Raw genomic sequence first — 25,326 nt, 5'->3', positions numbered from 1 at the left:
CAAAGAGAAGACGAGAGAAAACCCAAATTACTAAAATTCGGAATGAACAAGGAAATATCACAACAGACACGGCTGAAATACAAAACATAAGTAGAAGCTATTTTGAAAACCTATACTCCAACAAAATAGAAAATTTCGAAGACATCAACAGGTTTCTAGAGACATATGAATTGCCTAAACTGAACGAGGAGGACATACACAATTTAAATAGACCAATTTCAAGTAATGAAATAGAAGAAGTCATCAAAAGCCTACCAACAAAGAAAAGTCCAGGACCAGATGGGTTCTCAGCCGAGTTCTACAAAACCTTTAAAGAAGAGCTCATTCCAATACTTCTCAAAGTATTCCATAAAATAGAAGAGGAGGGAACCCTCCCAAACTCATTCTATGAAGCCAATATTACCCTGATATCTAAACCAGACACAGACACATCAAGGAAAGAAAATTTCAGACCAATATCCTTAATGAACATCGACGCAAAAATTCTCAACAAAATTTTAGCAAATCGCATACAAAAACATATTAAAAAGATAGTGCACCATGATCAAGTGGGTTTCATCCCAGGGATGCAAGGTTGGTTCAACATCAGGAAATCAATAAATGTAATTCACCATATCAATAGACTTAAAGTCAAGAATCACATGATTATTTCGATAGATGCAGAAAAAGCACTTGATAAAATACAGCACCCCTTCATGCTCAAAACACTAGAAAAAATAGGGATAGTGGGAACATTCCTTAACATTGTAAAGGCCATCTACGCTAAGCCCATGGCTAATATCATTCTAAATGGTGAAAAACTGAAAGCATTCCCTCTAAAAACTGGAACAAGGCAGGGATACCCTCTTTCACCACTTCTATTCAATATCGTCCTTGAAACTCTAGCCAGAGCAATTAGACAGACCAAAGAAATTAAAGGGATTCGAATAGGAAAAGAAGAACTGAAACTATCCCTATTTGCTGATGATATGATTGTATACTTAGAGGAACCAGGAAATTCCACCAGAAAACTTTTAGATCTCATAAGTGAATTCAGTAAAGTAGCGGGATATAAGATCAATGCACATAAATCTAAGGCATTTTTATACATAAGCGATGAATCTTCAGAAAGAGAAATTAGGAAAACTACCCCATTCACAATAGCATCGAAAAAAATAAAATACTTGGGAATCAATCTCACAAAAGAGGTGAAAGACCTCTACAATGAGAACTACAGAACACTAAAGAAAGAAATTAAAGAAAACCTTAGAAGATGGAAAGATCTCCCATATTCTTGGATAGGAAGAATTAATATTGTCAAAATGGCCATACTACCAAAAGTGCTATACAGATTCAATGCAATTCCAATTAAAATCCCAATGATGTACCTAACAGAAATAGAGCAAGCAATTATGAAATTCATCTGGAAGAATAAAAAACCCAGAATAGCTAAAGCAATCCTTGGCAGAAAGAGTGAAGCAGGGGGTATCACAATACCAGATCTTCAACTCTACTACAAAGCAATAGTAACAAAAACAGCATGGTATTGGTACCAAATAGAAAGGTGGATCAATGGTACAGAATAGAGGACATGGACACAAACCCAAATAAATACAATTTTCTCATACTAGAAAAAGGTGCCAAAAAGATGCAGTGGAGAAAAGATAGCCTCTTCAACAAATGGTGCTGGGAGAATTGGAAATCCATATGCAACAGAATGAAACTAAACCCATATCTCTCACCATGCACGAAACTAAACTCAAAATGGATTAAGGATCTCGGAATCAGACCAGAGACCTTGCATCTTATAGAAGAAAAAGTAGGTCCAGAGCTTCAACATGTCGGCTTAGGACCAGACTTCCTCAACAGGACTCCCATAACACAAGAAATAAAAGCAAGAATCAATAACTGGGATAGATTCAAACTAAAAAGTTTTCTCTCAGCAAAGGAAACTATCAGCAATGCGAAGAGAGAGTCTACAGAGTGGGAGAATATCTTTGCCAATCATACTTCAGATAGAGCACTAATCTCCAGAATCTATAAAGAACTCAAAAAACTCTACACCAAGAATGCAAATAATCCAGTCAACAAATGGGCTAAGGATATGAACAGATGCTTCACAGAAGAAGATCTACAAGCAATCAACAAACATGGAAAAATGTTCAACATCTCTAGTAATAAGAGAAATGCAAATCAAAACCACCCTAAGATTCCATCTCACCCCAATTAGAATGGCGATTATCAAGAATACAAGCAACAATAGGTGTTGGCGAGGATGTGGGGAAAAAGGTACACTCATACATTGCTGGTGGGGCTGCAAATTAGTGCAGCCACTCTGGAAAGCAGTATGGAGACTCCTTAGAAAACTTGGAATGGACCCACCATTTGACCCAGCTATCCCACTCCTTGGCCTATACCCAAAGGACTTAAAATCAGCATACTACAGAGATACAGCCACATCAATGTTCATAGCTGCTCAGTTCACAATAGCCAGATTGTGGAACCAACCTAGATGTCCTTCAATTGATGAATGGATAAAGAAAATGTGGTATATATATATATAGAATGGAATATTACTCAGCCATAAAGAATGATAAAATTATGGCATTTGCAGGCAAATGGATGAAACTGGAGAATCTCATGCTAAGTGAGATAAGCCAATCTCAAAAAACCAAAGGAAGAATGATATCGCTAATAAGTGGATGATGACACATAATGGGGGGTGGGAGGGATTAGTGTTGTGGTTGGAGTTGGGATTAGGGAGGGGGGCAGGAATGGAGGAAGGAAGGACTGTATAGAGGGAGGGGAGGGGTGGGAGGGGTGGGGGAGAAGGGAAAAAAATGGCAGAATGAATCAAACAACATTGCCCTATGTGGGTTTATGATTACACAAATGGTATGCCTTTACGCCATGTACAAACAGAGAAACAACATGTATCCCATTTGTTTACAATTAAAAAAAAAAAGGGAACAAGACAGGGATGTCCTCTTTCACCACTTCTATTTAACATTATCCTTGAAACTCTAACCAGAACAATTAGACAGGCTACAGAAATTAAATGGATACGAATAGGAAAAGAGGAACTTAAGCTGTCACTATTTGCTGATGACATGATTCTATATTTAGAGGACCCAAAAACCTCCTCCAAAAACTTCTAGGCCTCATCAATGAATTCAGCAAAATAGCAGGCTATAAAATCAACACGCATAAATCTAAAGCATTTTTATACACAAGCGACGAAACATCTGAAAGGGAAATGAAGAAAACAACTCCATCTGCAATAGCCTCAAAAAAAAAAAAAAATACTAGGGAATCAATCTAGCCAAAGAAGTAAAGGATCTCTACAATGAAAACTACAAAACATTGGAGAAAGAAATTAAGGAAGACCTTAGAAGATGGAAAGACCTCCCATGTTCTTGGATAGGCAGAATTAATATTGTCAAAATGGCCATACTACCAAAAGTGCTACACAGATTCAATGCAATTCCAATTAAAATCCCAATGACATACCTTCCAGAAATAGAGCAAGCAATCATGAAATTCACCTGGAAGAATAAGAAACCCAGAATAGCTAAAGTAATCCTTATCAGGAAGAATGAAACAAGGGGTATCGCAATACCAGAACTTCAACTATACTACAAAGCAATAGTAACAAAAACGGCATGGTATTGGCACCAAAATAGACAGGTAGATCAATGGTACAGAATAGAGGACACGGACACAAACCCAAAGAAATACAATTTTCTCATACTAGACAAAGGTGCCAAAAAGATGCAATGGAGAAAAGATAGCCTCTTCAACAAATGGTGCTGGGAAAACTGGAAATCCATATGCAACAGAATGAAACTAAACCCCTATCTCTCACCCTGCACAAAAATCAACTCACAATGGATCAATGACCTTGAAATCAGACCAGAGACCCTGCATCTTATAGAAGAAAAAGTAGGTTCAAATCTTCAACTTGTTGGCTTAGGATCAGACTTCCTTAACAGGACTCCCATAGCACAAGAAATAAAAGCAAGAATCAATAATTGGGATAGATTCAAACTAAATAGCTTTCTCTCAGCAAAGGAAACTATCAGCAATGTGAAGAGAGAGTCTACAGAGTGGGAGAATATCTTTGCCACTCATACTTCAGATAGAGCACTAATTTCCAGAATATATAAAGAACTCAAAAACTCTACACCAAGAATACAAATAACCCAATCAACAAATGGGCTAAGGATATGAACAGATGCTTCACAGAAGAAGATCTACAAGCAGTCAACAAACATATGAAAAATGTTCACCATCTTTAGTAATAAGAGAAATGCAAATGAAAACTACACTAAGATTCCATCTCACCCCAATTAGAATGGTGATTATCAAGAATACAAGCAACAATAGGTGTTGGAGAGGATGTGGGGAAAAAGGTACACTCATACATTGCTGGTGGGGCTGCAAATTAGTGCAGCCACTCTGGAAAGCAGTGTGGTGATTCCTTAAAAAACTTGGAATGGACCCACCATTTGACCCAGCTATCCCACTCCTTGGCCTGTACCCAAAGGACTTAAAATCATACTACAGAGATACAGCCACATCAATGTTCATAGCTGCTCAATTCACAATCGCCAGACTGTGGAACCAACCTAGATGCCCTTCAATTGATGAATGGATAAAGAAACTGTGGTATATATATATACAATGGAATATTACTCAGCCATAAAGAATGATAAAATTATGGCATTTGCAGACAAATGGATGAAATTGGAGAATATTATGCTAAGTGAGATAAGCCAATCTCAAAAAAACAAAGGATGAATGATATCGCTAATAAGTGGATGATGACACATAATGGGGAGTGGGAGGGGTTAGTGTTAGGGTTAGAGTTAGGGTTGGGGAGGGGGGCAAGAATGGAGGTAGGAAGGACTGTATAGAGGGAAAAGAGGGGTGGGGGGAAGGGAAAAAATAACAATGAATCAAACAACATTACCCTATGTATATGTATGATTACACAAATGGTATGCCTTTATGCCATGTACAAACAGAGAAACAACATATATTCCATTTGTTTACAATTAAAAAAAAAAGAGACAATATATAGAAAAAAATTTTTTTTATAAAAAGACACATTTGGGCTGGGGAGATAGCTCAGTCGGTAGAGTGCTTGCCTTGCAAGGCCCTGGGTTCGATCCCCGCACTCATAAAAAAAAAAAAAGACACATTTATTCAGCATCATGATCAGACTATTACATTTAGCAATCAACAGCATGGGTGCAAAAAAAAAAAAAAGTCTACATTAAAACCCTTTGTTGGAATGCTTTACACTTTCCACAGAACAGAAACTAAAATAACCTGTTATACAATTAGTCACAATTACAGTCCTCGAGTTTTTTTGCCCATACACATGAGTATTGTCTAAACCTTGTTTTCTTTGTAGCAGCGAGGCCCTGCCACCACTGTGCTTGAGTTCACAAATCTGTTGTAACCTGTAGCTTCCCTGTCACTTCTCTGGCTCTTCTGTCCTGCTAAGCTTTGTTTCCTGGCAGTATTAAAACCTGCCACTGCCAGAGCTACTGCTGCTGCTGGAACTGCCATAGCCACCGTGGTTTCGTGATTTGGCAAAGTTTTGGCCTCCACCACCGTATGGTCCGGAGCTTTTGCCTCCAAAGTTTCCACCCTTCGTGGGTCCAAAATTTGATGACTGATTGTTGTAATTGCCAAAATCATTTTAACTTCCACCTCCTCCAAAATTCCTTCCTTCATTACCAAATCCATTGTATCCATCCCTGCTGCCACCATATCCACCACCACCACGGCTGCCACCAAAGCCCCCATGACCACTGAAGTTTCTTCCACCACCAAAATTGTCATTTCCACCCAAACCACTTCCACAGCCACCAACAAAGTTTCCAGAACCACTTCGACCTCTTTGACTAGATGAAGCACTAGCTGTCTCTTGCTTTGACAGTGCTTTCCTCACTTCACAGCTGTGGCCATTCACACGATGGTATTTCTGAATGACAGTCTTATCCACAGAGTCATGGTCGTCAAAAGTTAAGAAAGCAAAGCCCCTCTTCTTTCCACTGCCTCTCTCAGTCATGATTTCGAGAACTTCAGTTTTCCCGTGCTGTTCAAAATAATCTCATAGGTGATGTTCTTCAGTGTCCTCTTTAATGCCACCTACAAAGATCTTTTTCACAGTTAAGTGGGCCCGTGTCTTTGAGAATCTTCTCTTGAGACAGCTCTCTTTGGTTCCACAACTCTTCCATCCACCTTGTGTGTCTTGCATTCATGACTGCATTCACTTCCTCCACAGTGGCATAAGTGACAAACCCAAAGCCCCTGGAGCACTTGGTGTTTGGGTCTCTCATTACCACACAGTCCGTGAGTGTTCCCCATTGCTCAAAATGACTTCTTAGACTCCCATCTCGTCGTTGCAAAGCTCAGCCCTCCGATGAATAGCTTCTGCAGCTGTTCGGGCTCTTTAGGGGACTCTGATTTAGACATGATGGCAGCAGGAACAGAGACTTTAACGATGCTTTCTTAGCGGTGTCCATAGAAAAGACCATTTCGTATACACTGCTAGTTCTTTTTAGTATGAGAATTCATGACATCTTCCATTTCACGCATAACATGGAGCTGAAAACAGTATTTAATAATATGGTCTCGTTCTGTAATTACTACTGACATAGCCATCTCCTTCAGGGTGATTTTTGGGAACAAAGTGCCTGTATTCTTCTGTGTAACCCTGAAGCATACAATGTTTTTTACCTTGAAGATAGCCAGAGAATGGCCACCATTCAATGGTGTAACTCTGCTTCCTGTCATAGTCCCAAACCAAGATGGTGTCACTAGGGTAGGCCCTTAAAATGAAATGTACCTTCAGGGTCTGTTTATGAACACATTTGGAAAACAAAATGGTGTATTTTAATAACTAATAACTATGTTTGTTCCTTTTGTGTTTTTAAGTCTCACAAGTGTAGCTTCTGGTGTAACTGAAAAGATTGTACAGAGTCAGACACATGCTGAGATGGGCAATCTCAGGCATAGCTTTCTGCAGACGAGTGATGTACATTGTGGTGTCTGACAAATGTCAGGAGGATTAGGTGGAGGCTCAGATGTTCTCATAGCTAGTCTTGTGCTTGCCTACTGCAGAGGCAGAGAAATTTGCAAGTATCGAAGACCACGAACAAGGTGTCGTAATAAGTGCTTTATATAGATTATTTCATTTAATTCCTTTAATATTTATAACATCTCTGTATGTAGGAAGTAGTTATGTACAATAAGGTATTTTAGACTACTGCAGTTCCTATCCAAGGTCACACAGGCAAAAAGAGGGGAGCAGAGGTTTCAGCACATCTTTCTGTATTGAAACATAATTCCAGTGCTAGATTGTGGTGGTGGTCAGCAAGAGATGGGGAGTGGATCTGGAACCAGAGGAGTCAGACAGTCATTAAAGGTCTTTGGTTCAAGTGTCAGTTGAAAGAGTAGGGAATGTACTTTTCTTCAGACTCCATGAAGATATGTGGGAGCTAACCCTTGCCCAAGTGGGAAGACTTACCTGAACCCAGGATCCAGAGTACTGACTGGATGCAGTAGCAGGGGGTCAGGAACCTAAACCCTGAAAGACCGATTTACTGAGACAAGGCATATAGGTAGTATGTATGAGAAGGAAGTGTGACCTAGACAATGACAGATTATCAGTTACATGCATATTTGTATATATGAAATACATATATATATATATATAAGACTGAGGCTGTAGCTCAGTGGTAGAGTGCTTTCCCAGCCTATTAAGGTCCTGGGTTTTGTCCTCAATATCGCAAGCAAACAAATATATACATATATAAATAGGATGAAAGAATATTTCTAAAAATGCTAACAATTATTTTTATTCTATATTTTCTGGGTTTTCTGTAGTGAACAAATATTGCTTGTGCATTTGTTTTTCAAGATATTTTAGTATTAAAATAACAAAGACTCACTGGGCGCTGTAGTGCACGCTTGTAATCCAGCTACTCAGGAGGCTGAGGCAGGAGGATTGCCAAATTTGAGGCCATCTTAGGCAATTTAGTGAGACCCTATATCAAAATAAAAAATGGGCTGGGGAGATGGCTCAGTTGGTAGAGTGCTTGCCTTGCAAGCACAAGACCCTGGGTTCAATCCCCAGCACCACAAAATAAATAAATAAATAAATAGATAGATAGATAGATAGAAAGAAAGGGCGGGAAGTAAGAGAGCACTTGCCTAACATGTGTAAGACCTTGGGTTCAGTCCCTAGTAGTGCAAAAAATAATAATTAACAAGTAAACTAAAAATAAGAACACAGACTTAGAAAACAGAATAAAACTAATGGATAACCTAATGAATTATAAAGCAAAACAACTGAACCTTGCTGGCCACAGCAGAAGTAATTTAAATGCTTTTTGCCAAACGCATTACCTCTTTCCTCCCTGCCCAAGAATTCACTATCATGAATTCTTTGGTAATCACCTCCTCATTTTTCCTGGTTGATTTATCATCCAGTTTGCTTCCATTAACACATAGTGTAGAACTGCCTGCCTGTAGAGTGTGTGTGTGTGTGTGTGTGTTTGTGTGTGTGTGTGTGTGTTTGTGGGGGCATGTTTTAGGTTTCTTTTAATCTATAGGTTCTTCCTCCATATCTTTGTTCTTCCTACCAACTTGCTCTCTATTTGTTGAAGAAGCATTAGTCTTCCATTAGTCTTCTAGTTGCCCTCAGTTGGGATTCTGTTGATATCATTTCCATAATGTATTTAAAATTTTCCTCTTTGTATTTCCTGATAATTAGTCATTGAATCTAGAGGTTTAATCAATATCAGAATTGATATTTGAAGGAAAGACTTCTTCCTGGAGGGTGTTGTATTCTTTTGGAGGGCAGGCTTGGAGGATTGAATTCAGAGGCACTTTACCGCTCAGCCACATCCCCAACCCTTTTTATTTTTTATTTTAAGACAGGGTCTCACTAAGTTGCTTAGGGCCTCACTGAGTTGCTGGGGCTGGCTTTTTGAACTTGCAATTCTCCTGCCTCAGCCTCCTGAGCCACTAAAATTACAGGTGTGCTCCACCATAACTGATGGGTTCTTTAGCAAAAAGCATATAAGGTTTAATTGATACTCTTTTTGTTTGGTGAAACACCATTGCTGCGCAATACTTAGATCCCTAGTTTACCATTGTACATTGGTGATACTTCAATTCCATAATTCCTTTTCCATTCATATTCTAAAGAGAAATGTTCAGTTTGCAATAAATAGTGGTAAAGTTCATATAGGACAAGCAGGACAAATGTCTGAACCTACCAGTTTTCAAAATAAAGTTGGTTCCTTAACCGTTCTTCAAAAATAACCAATTAACTTTTTAAAATATATAATATATATTATAATATATATAATAAATTATAATATATAATTTTGAAGTCCTAGATTTAAACATATTTGACACAGTTACATTCATTGCAGATACCATCTTTAGTGATGCTCACATTATTCCATCTTTGGGTATTGAACTTCCTTTGGGCTGGTTCATATGTTCTTTTAACACAATACTAATAGTCCTTGATAACTTCCTTGCCAGCTACTATGATGAGTAGTAGTTGATAAGTATGATAAGATGTTCCAGGCACAAATTTTATACATTTCCTGTTCCAGACCTGGAATTAGTCTTTTCTCTATTAAGTTCTGGTTTTTTTTAATTGTAAATAGTATTTCAGCATCACAATCTTAAGTGCTAGGAATGGTCATTGCTGCTGTTTTGGTCATTGTTTCTAGATCTCTTCAGTGCACAGAACTAGGAAATTCTCTCTCTCATGTAGGGTGTGTGTGTGTGTGTGTGTGTGTATAGTCATGTGTCACTTAACAACATGGAGTCATTCTGAGAAGTGTATCATTGGACAATTTTATTGTGCAAACATCATAAATTTACACAAACCTTGATGGTATAGTCTTTTACTCATCTAAGCTATATATACTATCATGTATGTGGTCCCTCATTAACCAGAACATCTTTATGGTATATTGATTGTATATGAATACACATATACATAGACATGTACATGTATGCCTGACTTATTTTATCCTATATTCTATAGAAAACATTCAGAAAATAATAACATTTTCACCTAAATGATTACTGAAATTTATATATGTGTCATATACACATATACATACATCTATATATGTGTGTGTATATATGTACATATATATGTACACATACATATATGCACATAGAAGTATGTGTATATAAAAAGTCTGGGCTGCAAGTAGAGAAGCCGTTAGTAAGACTGTTGTTTATAGTAAGTATTCCCAGCAGAGGTCCATTTTATTTCATGTAGTAGAGAATCAGTGCATGACTAGCATAGAGCCCATCAGTGCATCCTCTACTGGAATGAAGGAGAACAAAGATCTAGACTACAGGTTTTGGTGTAGTAAACAGAATGCCTACTGAGAGCAAGGTGTTAGACTGGTGCCTGACATATGTATAAGGTAGACAGTGAAGACAACTATACAGTTAGAGTACAAATTATTAGCAACTTCAAAATAAGGGCAAAGGTATTACTTGAGGATTATCTTAAGCAACTCATAGCTGACTTGTTCTTGTTAGCTGGTGATTCCTTAACGAAAAGATAATAGCAAAACCCAGCATGTGGTGGTTGGGAACAAGAATGAGTTCAAAGAAGAGACTGAAAAGCGAATGGAATGGAATGGAAGCTGAGTGTAAAGGAGTCAACCAGGAAGGATACAGAGTTCTTCAGTACTCACACGACCACTCAGAAGGGTGTTTGAAGGAGAAGAGGGCTCTGTGTCATTCCTGGCTCCCTGAACTTATAACTAAGGTCAGCTAATTTGTACTTGAACAAGCTTTATGATGTGACCCTTTTGGCACTTGGACATAGCACATTCATTTAGGTGCCTCATAAATAAGTTCTTTCCTGTAGTAAAGGCTGATAAATTAATATGCTCAAGGGTCATTACTATCTTTAAAAATTAACCTTTTGGAAGTGAATTAAAGAGGGAAAATGGAACTTAGAATGAAAGAACAGATCTGTGTTAAATTCCAGTTCATTCAGTCACCACCTGGCCTCAGATAAGTTGTTTAAAGCATTGAGACTCAGTTTCCACAACTCTGCAGGGGAAATCATAATAATCAAGTCACAAGGATTTTGTACTTTGAAGAAGATCATGGTTTAAAACATGCTTTTGTAAACTAAGAGCTCTACATGTCATTGTTTTATTTATAAGACAAAAATTTAAGGTAAGTTATAGATGGGTACTTAATGATGTTTCCATTGAACTTAAAATGCTACAGAGAAAACAGCTGACATTTAACTCTTTATTCATCCCCAGTGAACCTAATATCAGACAGAAGACTGGTAGGCAAGTTTCTCAGGGCCTCAGCCATCTTACAATATCTCAGGAATATCTCACAATATTCTTTGAGATCTACCATATGCCCACTTACAGTCATTCTCCATCCCCACTCCCAGCCATAGGACACTACTAATCTGTGTTCTAGCTCTATATTTCATACGAATGGACCATGTTCTTGGTGGTCTTTTGCATCTGGATATTTCATATAAATGGACTACATTCCTGGTGGTATTTTACGTCTGACTTTTTTCACTTGGCACATGTTTTTAAGGTTTGTCTATGTAGCAGCATCTATCAGTAGTGTGCTACAACTTTTTAATCAATATTTGTAAACAGTCTGGTGTTTTGAGATCCATGGCAGTTTCATGACTCTGGTTTTCTAAAGTACCTCTGTTTTATGATAATATCTGTTTCATTTTCTCCCTAGGATTTGGTGGCTTTTGAACATCAGTGGACTAGCTTCTTTGCTAATTTTGACACAGAAATTCCTTTCCTGCTAGAACTTTCAGAATCTCAGGCTGGCGAGGTATGTTTAAGGGAAGGGTCCATGAGAAGAAAAAATTGATTACTTATTGTTTTTATTAAGTTCTTTTCCAAAATACACTATCAATCCTAAATTGTTTGGTTGTCATTTCCTTGAACTGTGTTGTATGCTGTAAAGAAATTCACCCCCCCATGCCAATCCCTATTTAAAAATGTGTTTGGGGCTATTGGTGTAGCTCAGTGGCAGAGCATTTGCTGAGCATGCGCAAGGCATTGAGTTCCAATCTCCAGCACTGCAGAAGGGGGTGGATGGGGTCGTCTTTTTTCCTGTGCCAGGTTCTCTACTAGATGGCTATTTACTTTTCAGCATGTGGTACCTCTGTCAGCCAGAAATTCTGTTGGATACTAGTTAATAATTCTTCACATGTGTGTTTGACAATTGAACCACCAGGTCATGAACACCAAACTGTCTTTTTAAAGCAAATAACAAAAGTAAGACGTTACCAGCTTCAGACTAAAACCCACTCCATGAGTAAACTGAAGTACCTAGATTGAGAACCAAAACATATAGGACAAAAAACTGCTTTTTTTGGTGTGTGTCACAGAAATTAGTCAACAAGGATTAGAAGAGTTCTCCTGAATTGGATAGGGCAGAGTAGGAAGAAGGGAGGGGGGATGGGAGTGGGAAAAACAGTAGAATGAATCAGACATAAATTTCCTATGTTCATATATGAATGTACAACCAATGTAACTCCTCATCATATACAATCACAAAAATGGGAAGTTATATTCCATGTATATATGAGATGTCAAATACATTCTACTGTCATGTATAACAAAAAAGAACAAATAAAAAATTAATATTAAAAAAAAAAGAGAAACAACTCTCCTGAGCTTGTCTTGAGTCTACCTTGGGCTCGTACCACCAGGACTAAGTTCTCCTGTGATCCAGAACAATTCCTTCTCCTTCTCCTGAGCTGAAGTTTTTTTTGTTTGTTTGTTTGTTTTTGTTTTTTATGGTGCTGGGGTTTGAACCCAGGGCTACACACATGCTAGGTAAGCACTTTGCCACTGAACCACACCTCTCGTTGACAGTTTTTTCCTTTCAGTATTCAAAAGATATTGATCCACTGTCTCTCACTCACTTTGTTACTGAGCAGTCTTTCATTCTAATCTTTGTTTCTCTGTACATGGCAGGTCTTTTTTACCTCTAACAGCTTTGAAGATTTTATTACTGATTTTGAATAATTAGATTATGATATGCCTTGCAATTTTCTTCATATTTCTCGTGTGTAGGTTTTCTTGAGCTTAGTTTGGCGGATTTATAGTTTTTGGCAAGTTTGCTAATTTTTGTATATTATTTGTTCAAACATTTTTCTGCTTTCCACCTCTCTCCTTTCCAGTTACTCCGAAATTAGACCTAAAAAATTGTCATATATTTCAATGGTGCCCTTTTCATTTTTTTGCATTCTTTTCTCTCTCTCATTAACATGGTCCTAAGAATGAGAGATACTCAAAAAGTCATACTCAGAAGTGTCACTCTCTAGACTTGGGAACATAGCTCAGTAGTAGAGTGTTTGCCTAGCATGTGTAAGGCCCTGCTGGTTCAATCCCTAGCACTGCCAAAAAAAAAAAAAAAAGCGTCACTTTTATTTCCTACTATCCTGCCCTCCTTCCCCTGCTTTATTCTCCCCACCCATTTCCTATCTATTTCATTAACAACACATAACAAATCTCTTTAGTTTCTGATTTATCTCTTCTGTTTCATGTGCACAAATGAACAGATATGTGTGTATTTTCTTATTTAATCTTTCTTTCATTGAAGAGTAGCATAGAGTCGTTTCTACTTTGCTTTTTTTCATTTAACAGTATCTTGGAACTCTTTCTAAATCAGTTTGTTGAGACCTTCCTCATTCTTTGCTACAATTTACAATACTCCATTTTGTAAATGAATTTTAATTTATTCAGGTACTCTCTTATGTATGCATATTTAGGTAGTTTTTGCCATTGCAAACAGTGTCATAGTAAATAACTGCATGCTTATCTATTTCCATAGTGGTATATAGATACACACACACACACACACACACACACACACACACCTAGGAATGGGATTGCTGGGTCAAAAGGGAAGTACATACGTAGTTATGTTAGCTATTGCCAAATCCCCCTTTAGAAGGATTATACCAGTTTTCATTCCCAGCAGTATATGAGAGTGCCTGTTGCTCCACAGTCTCACCGATAGAATATATGGTCATAGTTTTAAAATCTTCACAGTCCCAGGCTGGGGATGTGGCTTAGTGGTAGAGCACTTGCATAATGTGTGTGAAGCCCTGGGTTCAATTCCTGTACCCACCCCCCCCACACAAATTGTTTACACAGTCTCATAGATGAGAAACAGTATCTCAGAATTGTTTTAGTTTAGGTTTCTCTGTAAGTTTGAACATCTTTTACACGTTTAGAGTCATTTATGTTTTGTTTTATGTCTTTTTCCCAATTTAATAGTGATGCAATTTTTTTCCTGTACTAGGGATTGAACTCAGGACCTTGCACATGATGGCAAGTGTTCTATCACTAAGCTATGCCCCCAGTCCTGGTACAGTATTGACTAAACAAAAGAGCACAGTTTTCTTTGTTTGTTTGTTTGTTTGTTTTTTGCTAAGAACATAGGTTTTTGTTTGTTTGGAATTTCCACAATCTACCAGTGCTGGGGACTCGAACCCAGGTCTCGAGTTTGAGAGGCAGGCACTCTACGTGATGGGCTATATCACCAGCACAAGAACACAGGTTTTTAGGTCTTTTGTCCCTTAGTTTTAAAGAGTTATTTATATATACTCCAAATATTTCTTCCATGTTAATCACACTTGCTTTACTTATGATTTTGTTTTGCCATGGAAACTGTTTTTATGTAAATTTATCAACCTTTTATCATCTAAATTTTGAGTCATTGTACAGAGAATTAGAGCATTATAGTTATACATAGTAGTTGGGTAATATTGACAACTCATATATGCAAGGAATTTTATTGCAGTCTCCATCAGAAAAAGTCTTTAATTGAAATTTAAAGGGTAATTCACCATCTAGTACTTGCATGGTTTAATGTTTTACATTTAGATTCCTAATCCACAAGGGATTTTTGTTACGTATGGCATGAGATACAGATCTAATTTTATCTTTTTTTCCAAATGATTACTTAGTTAAAATCCCAACTATGTAATTCACTAGCTCTGTGGTCTTGGCCAAATCAATTAACTTTTTGTGTCTTAGTCAACTCATCTGTAGAGAGGGGATGATGATAGCATGAACCTCATAGGTTGTTATTTAGATTACTTAGAAGTAAGTAATCTAAGTGCCTTTCACAGTTCACATGGTAAGCCCATAATAAATTTCAACAATTATTATTTTAAAAGTATTGTTATAAATCAGCAACACAAATGCCAAAACTTTAATTGATAAATTTCCAAAGAATATATAAAATAAGCAACTAACGAAGAGAAATTCAAGTGGCCACTGGACATATCCAAAATATTCTACTTCATTAAAAATCAAAGGGATGCCTGAAATCGCAGCGGCTTGGGAGGCTTAGGCAGGAGGATCCAGAGTTCAAAGGCAGCCTCAGCAACTTAGGAGGCCCTAAGCAACTCTCTAAATAAAATACAAAAAGGGGCTGGGGATGTGGCTCAGTGATTAAGTGCCCTGAGTTCAATTCCCGGTAACACACGCACACACACACTCACACACACAAAATCAAAGAGATATAAAATAAAATGTAGTGATCATTGTGGCATTGATCACTGTGGCAAATCTATTTAAACCATTCCTTAGGCAGTGTTGATGATGAGACCCAGAAATAAGCACACTTAGATATTGTAAACGAAGACGTACATTAATAAAACTTCATTGAAAAACAATTTGGCAATGTAGTTCTGCCTTTTTGTTGTATAATTTTATTTACAGAGCAGTCTTAGGAAATATTCAGAGCTACAGGTTATTCAGTACACTATTATTTTTGATATAGAAGAGTTAGTAACAATATAAATTTCCAAGAACAAAGGACTACTTAATAAACTTAATTATAATCATATAAAGTCTATGAATGTGTCATAGAAAAAAATATTTGAATGGCCAGGTGTGGCAGCACATGCTTCTAATTCCAGCTACTCAGGAGGTTGAAATGGGAAGGACTGCAAGCTTGAGGCCACCCTGGGCAACTTCGTGAGACCCTGTCTCAAAAATAAATAAGTAAATAAAAATAAAAAAATATAAAGGGCTGGGGTTGTGACTCAGTGGTAAAACACTTGCCTGACATGCACAAGATCATGGGTTCAATTCCCAGTATCTCCCTGCTGCCTCCCCCCCCCCAAAAAAAAAAAAGAAGGAAAAAAAGATTCAAAGAAAATATACCAAAATGTTAACAGTTCTGAGAGATTACAGTGGTGGTTTTTATTGTGTTCTGCTATGAACCTACACTACTTAAATAACTGGGAAAAAAAACCACAAGTGTTCTCTAGAGGGATTAGTAATTGTTGTTTGAAATTTTGGACCCTTTGGATGCTAGACCCTGTGTTTTAACTTGGTTAGTGTTTAGCCTAATGCTGTATATCCAAAAGCTGAGAATTGTTTCTTTGGTTTCCCAGGAAACTTATGTCAGTATACTTCTGTGTTCCTTGGATTCTCCCTTGTTGCTGATTTTAAATTAACATATTGGGGGCTGGGGTTATGGCTTAGTGGTAGAGTGCTTACCTAGCATGCATGAGGCACTGGGTTTGATTCTCAGCACCACATATAAGTAAATGAATAAATAAAGGTCTATCATCTAAAAATATTTTTTTAAATAAATATAAATTAGTGTTAGAATTAATACATATTCATGTATTAGAAATTTAGGAAAAAAACATTTTAAACATAAGGGAAAAAATTCCTACAAGATTAGCAATTTGGACAATAGATGGTGGTTGGTCCAGTTTTCTTTCAATAGTTAAAACTATAAATTTTTTTTTTTTTTTGGTACCAGGGATTGAACTCAGGGGTACTGGTCCACTGAGCCACATCCCCAGCCCTATTTTGTATTTTATTTAGAGATAGGGTCTCACTGAGTTGCTTAGTGTCTCACTTTTGCTGAGGCTGAGTTTGAACTCAAGATCCTCTTGCCTCAGCCTCCTGAGCTGCTGGGATTACAGGCATGTGTCACTGTGCCCAACTAAAAACAATAACTTTGAAAAGAATTTTTTTTTTTAGTTTTTGTTTACTTTGCAGCCTTTTGTCTTTTTTCTTTGCTTTTTTTTTTTTTTTTGCTATGTGTCCTCCAAATTAATGTTGCTTTCCCTCACACATATCCTTCCATATTCTTTTTTTTTTTTTTTTTTTTTTTGCCAACCATATTCTTAGAATAATCTACAAACTTCTTTCTCACACACACATTCTACTTATTCTCCTAATGTGTGTGTGTGTGTGTGTGGTGTGTGTGTGTACACATACATACACGTATGAGGGGTTTCTGATTATTTTATAAAATTGTGCTCTTATATACAATGTTGGCTTCTTTTTAGCCATTCAGAAGTTACTTCAGTCATGGAATGATATCCAGCCATATAACTGAAAATAGGTAAGTTCCTCAAGGGAAGAAGTGTGAATGGTGATAGCAGAAATGAGACTTATAAGCAAGGTGAATTTGGGGAGCATGGCTTTAGTCATCACAGGGTACTCTGTAAATTTGTGGGTTTCACTGCTTTTTTAAAAAAATATATGTTTTATTTTTCTGAATTTTATAGTAAACTAGTTTTTAATACATCATAGTCTGCTAAAACTTAAAAAAAGGAATTTTGATTCCATCCCTAGCTTAGGAAAACAAGAGAAAACAGTATTTAGACACAGGAGAGGGGAGCAATAGTGTTTTGCAGGGAGTAAAAGGGTCTTCTCACAAAGAAGAGGGGAGCTGGGAGTGCTCCATAGGTTTTCCTTAGGAACATGTTGTCATGATCAACAGGAAGTGCTTCCTCTGATAGATAAAGAAGATAGATCTTTCCTTTCTGCTTCCCTCAGTTCCAGTCCACTCTTAATAGTAAAACAAACTACCCCATGGGGATTCAGACTCATCCTTTTCTGCCTGAAGTGTCACTTAACTTGAATTAAGTTTCAGAAGAAAAATCAGTCATGTTTATTTTTCAAAGCCCCATTTACCTGAAGCTTAAGGTAGTATTTTCAAGAGGAAATGCAAAAAAATTTTTACATGACACACATTAAGGGCACTTTAAGGAAAGGGTAGGGGATAAAGGAAACCATCTTTTTAAATATCCCTCTCATCAAAAATATTTACTATGACTTGCCAAGGAAGAGAGGCACATGGTTGAGATAATAAATAAACCAAATATGGTCTCTGCCCTCATGCAGTTCATGGTATGCTGGAGAAATAGGACCTTAATCAAATAACCTCACATAGAAATATATCATTGTAAACTCTGATTAGTGCCATAACAGAGAAAAGAACATGGATGGTACTGTGAAAACCATAACTGGACAGCCTGGCCTCCTCTGGGGGTGATGTGAACAATGAATAGAGATAATTGGGAGAAGGGAGAATATGAGAAGTCCTGAAACAAGAGTACAAGGGACATAAAGAACATGAAATTTCCTAGAATATGGGAGTTGGAGGAGACCTGCCTCACGTGGAACTGAAGATATTGACTAGATCATACAAGCCCTTATTTGCCATTTGCGAAATTTGACTCTTCTGAGAATAACAGGCAGTGAATGCTTTGCACATCTAAAAGATTAATATCACAACCAGGTGCAGTGGCACATTCTTGTAATCCAAGCAGCTCAGGAGACTGAGGCAAGAGGATCCAAGTTCAAGGCCAATCTCAGCAACTGAGAACCTCAGAAACTTAGTTTGACCCTTTCTCAAAATAAAAAGAACTAGGGATGTAGGTCAGTGGTAAAAACCCCTTGGGCTTAATTCCCAGTAGAAAAAAAAAAAAAAGGAGTATTGCTTTTGGAGAATAGGTTATAGAAAGGCAAGGGTGGAAGCAGTGAAACAGGAAAAGTTGCAGTTGTTAAGGGAGGAAACCATGGCAGCAGGGACTAGGGTTTGTGACCATGTGGTTGGAGAGAAATAAATAAATGGGAAGATTTTCAGGAGGTTGTTTGGATTTAGTGGTTGAGGAAGCAGAAATCCATTGGGTTTGCAATAGTATACTACATGTGAAAGTCATTTGGTGACTTTTACAATAGTTCTATGAATGAAATGACTGAGGAGGGGTTGATGAGAGTGAAGGAGGAATGAGTGCAAAGTGGGAGAAGGGTAGAATCCAGAGAGGTAGGAAGAGTATGGACAGGTGGTACAGGAGTAGGTAGGTAATGAAACATTTGCAACCTTCCTCTTATCCTTTCCACTTGAAAGTTACTCAGAAGTTGATAACTACTCTATTTTCTGTCTAGTCTGAATATCACGATTATCATACTTTAAAACCTGTATTTCTATTATGATACTGTTGGATATAACTGGAATTTTGCTCCATCACTGCATTATACACAGCAAATTTTTAAGGAACTGATTCCTCAAAAAGTAGGGTAGTCTGAAAATATAAGCCTAGTGTGAATGTATTTATGTCCCTCATGACTAATCCCTGTGGGTCACTAGAAAGAGTCAGAGACATCTGGCATCCCTTCCCAACCAGCCAGGGGCATTAGGTAGACTATACTTTGCTCACCCTGCAGGACATCAATCAGAAAAATCCAAGAACTCATTCAGGTCATAGGAAGTTGCCCTGGCCAGGAATCTCTTCTAATCACATGTTTTTGCTTGCTGCTCTAGCCCTAACCGGCAGCCATTTGTTCTCTTTGGTAATCACTCCACCCGAGAAAACCTGAATGCTGGCAACTTTAACTTCCCTTCTGAAGGGCATTTGGTACGCAGCACTGGTCCTGGTGGGAGCTTTGCCAAACACATGGTGAGTGGCTGGACTGCCTAGTGCCTGCTGGACAATTAGTGGATTTATTTAACCCTGAGTCTGAAGTTTGTTTTAAAGTGAAAAGTGATTGAAAACTGACTGTATGTATATAATGTATATTATATACATATCAATACATTTATATTTATTTAAAAATAAATATTTATTTTTAAGTATGTAATATTTATATATATTTATATTTTATAAATATAGCATAAATAAATATATATTAGTACTAGATATGATTTGAAAACATTTAATTTTGAAGTATTTGAAGAAAAAAGATTAAAAGCAATTTCAAATTAATTTCAGATTAATTTGAAAATAGTCATTCTAAGCCTAAGTTTGTTAAGTTCTGGCTTATATTCAAGATCATGAACCTTGATGACCTTTGTTTACTTATTGAGAGTGCCAGGGAGAAGATTTCTACTTTTGATAGTATATTGTGTGCTGCATTGTTTTAAAGGAAAAATTAGACTTGAATGTGGGAACTCTAATGAATGAAAATGTTTATGCTATCTTAATAGAACGTTAAATATTTTCAGAATATTTCTGGCTATCAGGAAGACCAGGGTTGTAGGTATTGTTATTTTTTTAAATTTGGATTTGGAGAACATGTGACCCAGGTATATATAGTGTAGTCTGAGTTATGATTCCAGAACTGCCTCTAAGCCAGCTCAGGATATAGAGCTACCAGAAAGAATGGGCTTTCAGGACCTTGCTGTTCTGTCAATGGAGGGCTCAGACCCCATTTTAAACCCCAGAGCACTTTTGGAATACACAGAAAATGCCAGATGTAACAGGCTTCTCTATGTAATATTATTTGTTGGGTACACAAATTAAATAAAAAACATAGAGACAATTCTGACTTCTGCTTCTACAAAGATGGTGTATGGTGTATACATGCTTTCTCTCTCATTAAATACAATCAAAAACCTGGGACCTTTCATATAAAACAAATACAAGCATACTCCGAAAGGTAGAGAGAAGGAAGCAGGATGACTAAAGACCTCGGGATAAAAGAAATAAAATGGTGGTGAGTTCTTTGGGTTTTTTTTTTTTTTTCCCCCCTCTTATATACAGACTGAATATTCGAGAATATCCAGAGATATTCAGAGGACCAGAAAAGGTACAGCCTAGTAAGACAGAAAACTTGAAGATAATAACTGCTCGCTACACAAGCCCTGCAGAAAAAAGTACATCTCTCTTCTACCCCTGCCCACCAAGGCTGAGTGAAGACCCTAGATATCCTCACTTGCCATATTGGAGTGAGGTGCCACCCCCACCCATATTCTGCTTAGGATAATGTAATAGAAGGCCCAGTGGGGAGCCTGAACTTCCACTCCGCAATATAACAAGAGGCTTCTTCTTAGGGGACTATCACAGGTGGCCAATGGGGAATCATTATTTTTATCACCACTGAGCAGTAACAAAGTGTCCCCTCTTTACCCATAGTGTTCGTCACCCTCCAAAGCTGGGATGGTATCAGCTGAGGCAGAATAGGGAACCTAAGCTGTTACAGATATATCCCCACACACACATGCCAGGTGTCAGTAGCAGCTGAGTAGAGAACCTGGACTTGCACTCCTACCTGGTAGTAATGAGGAGGCAGGTCCTCCTGCTCACCACTGAAGCAGTGTTGGAGGAGGCCTTCTAACACATAAGATTTCAATAAGATTCAGAGAAGACTCTCAGTTTCAGCTCTAATGTGTAAAGAACTTGGAAATTATCCCTATATTTACAAGAAAAAAGTCAAACTGAAAATCAGTGGCTTCTCATGGATTCATTAGAGAACTAAGGTCTCAAGACATACTCCCACTGTGAAATCTGAAGAGACAGGTAAATCCAGAGAATCACAACCAGTGTCTCCTTACCTGAAGCAGAAACCACTGGTGTTGCATACTGGTGGGATCACTTAAATGTTAATTGTAGTGAAACTCTGGGACTTGAAAGTGGACTAGTGTGGGAGTGAGAAACTCCTGGGAGACACAGAATTTTCACACTTTTGTGGGTTATATTTCTAGAACCCTCACAGGTTCACATGGTGAAGAAACAAGAAAAATTCTCTCATGACTGGCAGGGCAAAGAGAAGAGTAACTGTTTTGAAATATAAGAAAGATAATAACAAAGCAAAGACATACTTTCCAGGATAAACAATTTTACCCAAACCCTATTACATTTAGGAGAACGGTGTTTCTTTGACTCTGTAACACTAGCCTTCCTGTCTCACCTGCCAGAAAGGGAAGAGAGCTAAGAAACACTTATAAAGGTCAAAGCCTGGAGATACAGTCCCACTCAAAGACCGAGACAAAATTACAGAATGCTTTCCCTGCCCCTTTACACCACTGCAAAGGTCTGCAGTATATTAGGTAGCTATTGCTGGAAGAGCTGCAAGGCACAGACTATGTAAGGGGGAATTCATAGGAAAATCCAAAGATAACAATAGAGACAGCTCTAAGAACAGTCAGGAATGCAAAGCACCTGGCACTTAGAACTACAGAAAACATTGAACAGAACCCAACTCCTAGTCATGTTAACTTAAACTCTCACATTAAAGACTTATTTCCCTTGGTTTCTATTACTTGATAAAACATGCCTGGCTTTTAACAAAAAAATCACAAGTCTTTCTAAAAGACAATAAAAAAAAAAACCATTGTGTGAAAAGATAAGGCAACCATTAGAATCAAACATTAGAATCAAAATTTTCTAATTTTCAGACAAAAATAATAATGATGATAATAACTTGTTATTTTGCAGTCCTGGAGATAGAATCCAGGGCCTTGCACATGCTATGCAAGTGCTGTACCACTGAGCTATTATCTCCAGCCCTAGACAGAGTATTTAAAATAACTTTGATTAATATGTGAAGGGCTCTAATGGAAAAAGAAGGCAATATGTAGAAATAGGTGAATATGTTAAGCAGGGAGATGGAAACTCTAAGAATAAAGAATCAAAAGGAAATACTTGAACCAAAAAACATGGTAATGAAACTGAAAAATGCCTTTGATGGGTTTATTAATAGACAAGTCATATTCAAAGGAAGAATCAATGAACTTGAAGATGATGAATCAGTAAAATCCTCATAAACTAAAATGTAAAGAGAAAAAAACAGCTGTAGTCTAAGGTAATATACTCATCTTTTCCATATTTGTGTGACTTGTGAATAATTTACAGATTAGTAAGTGCCATGTAAAATCTGCAAACCCAGATAACTTAAGCAATTTTACATTCTATATGAAATTGTATCGATTTGCTTTTTAAAGTAAATTTCAGTAAATCTGATGCTAATATGTGCTGACCCAAATTTATGATATGACCTAAGGATGCAGACTTAAAACACATGGCACCTTTAAGAAAAAACCTTTAGTATAGAAAAACTTGGAAACCCAAGGAACATGCTTAAGGAAAAGCTCTAGATAATTAAATATATTAGCCAACAATTACGAATAGGTACATGAGTTTTCCTTCATTGTCATGGCAATATTGATCACATTCACTTCAGTAAATTATAGATAGAGGAAGTTCTCATTTCAAAACTGTAACTTGGATTCATGGTATTATGGAAAAATGCCATGTATTCTGGTGTGACTTCCTTAAATGGAATAGAAGGAATGAATACTCATGAATATTCACCTACTTTTTACATATTATACTAATTTACATTTCTTTAGTTTTTATGATACACTTTTGTATTTTGTACCTGCTCTCCTAGGAATGCGCATGAGATATTGGACATCCATTTGTACTCTGTATAAATGCATAACTTAACAGGGAAAAATAATATAAATCTGAAAACCTAGGAAGAACTTACTTTCTTTTCTACAAGGGCTATATACAGAGATGAAATCCAAATGAAGGTGGGGACCTGGATTTCCTGAATTTGTAGCTTCCCCCTTGTCTCTGCCTGTCATGTGGGCAAAGGCCTTTATGTGAAAGTTCTGGATTGAATATTAATGACAGTCAAAACTCAAGCACATTTCCTGTTTTTTCATCTGAGTTGTGAATTCATTAGCATGATAAGCTAACTGAGTAACTGACAGCAGCCTCACATTATAGCCAAGGTTGGAGCAGGGGGACCCTACATACACACACAGAAGATACCTTTGGAAAAAGCAAAATTAAAGGTGATCTCTTGTACTTCTTTAAAAAAAAATAATGTTTTGGTAAAATAAAATTTATATCCATTGATTATATGCTTTTTGTTTCTCTAGCAGTTCATACTTAAGCCTCTGCTCCTTTTTTTATTTTTAATATTTTCTGACATGCAGGTAGCACAGTGTGTCTCACCGAAGGGACCTCTCGCATGTTCAAGAACCTACTTTTTTGGAGCTACTCACATTCCTTACTTGGGTAAGTCCCTGGGAATCATCTCATCAACTTACCTAGTAGAAGGTTTCTCCCATGAATGAGAAGTTAACATATGATTCATTACTTTGCTCAGAAATTTATGATACCAATCTGTGGGACTCTTGACTCTCTCTCTGATTGTAGCTCGGAAGTTGCTGTGTCTAACATATTACTCACAAAATATTTCAGGAGAAAAACCATTGATTCAATCTATGGATTGGAGGTCTAACTGTGTGTAAGACCCTGTACTCAGTGTCAGAAGACCAAAATGAAGAAGATCTAGTTTGAGATAGCAGAAGATATGGGCGACAGTTGAAATGTGAATGACTCAGCTGGGTTCCGTTGTGAGAAAAGTGTCAAAGGACCATACTAGAAGGGTATCTATGAAGTCAGCACATGCTGTAGCACTATCCAAAAAGGCTCTGCTTTCTGGGGTACTCAGAAGCTGCCAGCATCCAAAGAGAGTAACTGAAAGAGTGAATGTGGGGGCCTGGAGTTGTGGTTCAGTGGTAGAGCACTTGCTTGACATGTGCAAGGCCCTGGGTTTGATACTCTGCACCACATAGAAATAAATAAAATAAAGGTATCATGTCCATCTATAACAAAAAAAAAAAAAGAAAAAGAAAAAAGAAAATGAAAGATCCATTGACAACTAAAAAATTTTTTTTAATTTAAAAAAAAAAAATGAATGCAGGGCTGGGCTTGCAACTCAGTTGTAGAGCACTTACCTAGCATGTGTGAGGCACTGGGTTCAAGTCTCAGAACCACATATTAAGGGCTGGGGAGATAGCTCAGTCGGTAGAGTGCTTGCCTTGCATGCACAAGGCCCTGGGTTTGATCCCCAGCACCGCAAAAAAAAAAAAGAGAACCACATATAAATAAAGGAATAAAATAAAGGTCTATCAACATCTAAAAAAAATTTTAAAAAATAAAAAAGAATGAATGTGAGCCCAGAAGATAGTATATCAGAAACCAAATATTTTTCCTGGGTGTTGTCAGATAAGCCAGGAAACTCGGGAAAAGTACCTTTCCCTTCAGGAAGTCCCAATAAAGAGTCTTGTTCCTGTAAAAAATTATCTCGAGTCAGATAATTAAGAAAATAAACAGAACTGAACCTGTTTACCTCAAAGTTTAAAAAGTTAAAAGTATAAACATTCTGGAGCCTAAGATTCTGCACATCTCCTGTGTTTAGTAGTGATGTT

General features: G+C 37.3%; 1 protein-coding gene and 1 pseudogene across 2 annotated transcripts in view; one reads left to right on the top strand and one right to left on the bottom strand.

Annotated features, from left to right (window-relative positions):
• Dnaaf9 (dynein axonemal assembly factor 9) overlaps positions 1-25,326 on the top strand; it is a 152,795-nt gene that overhangs the window by 48,533 nt on the left and 78,936 nt on the right. For both annotated transcript variants that reach the window (XM_047542050.1, XM_047542048.1), the window contains exons 8-11: positions 11,773-11,871; positions 17,378-17,433; positions 19,642-19,777; positions 24,046-24,127. In XM_047542050.1, the coding sequence (XP_047398006.1) occupies positions 11,773-11,871; positions 17,378-17,433; positions 19,642-19,777; positions 24,046-24,127 (373 nt within the window). The remainder of the gene's footprint in view (positions 1-11,772; positions 11,872-17,377; positions 17,434-19,641; positions 19,778-24,045; positions 24,128-25,326) is intronic.
• On the bottom strand, positions 5,510-6,468 carry LOC124972652 (heterogeneous nuclear ribonucleoprotein A1-like; annotated as a pseudogene).

Source organism: Sciurus carolinensis, chromosome 2 (genome assembly GCF_902686445.1).
Source record: "Sciurus carolinensis chromosome 2, mSciCar1.2, whole genome shotgun sequence".
NCBI classification, from domain to species: Eukaryota; Metazoa; Chordata; class Mammalia; order Rodentia; family Sciuridae; genus Sciurus; species Sciurus carolinensis.
Note: the sequence above shows the minus strand (reverse complement) of the source record. Positions and strands in the feature narration are given on the sequence as shown.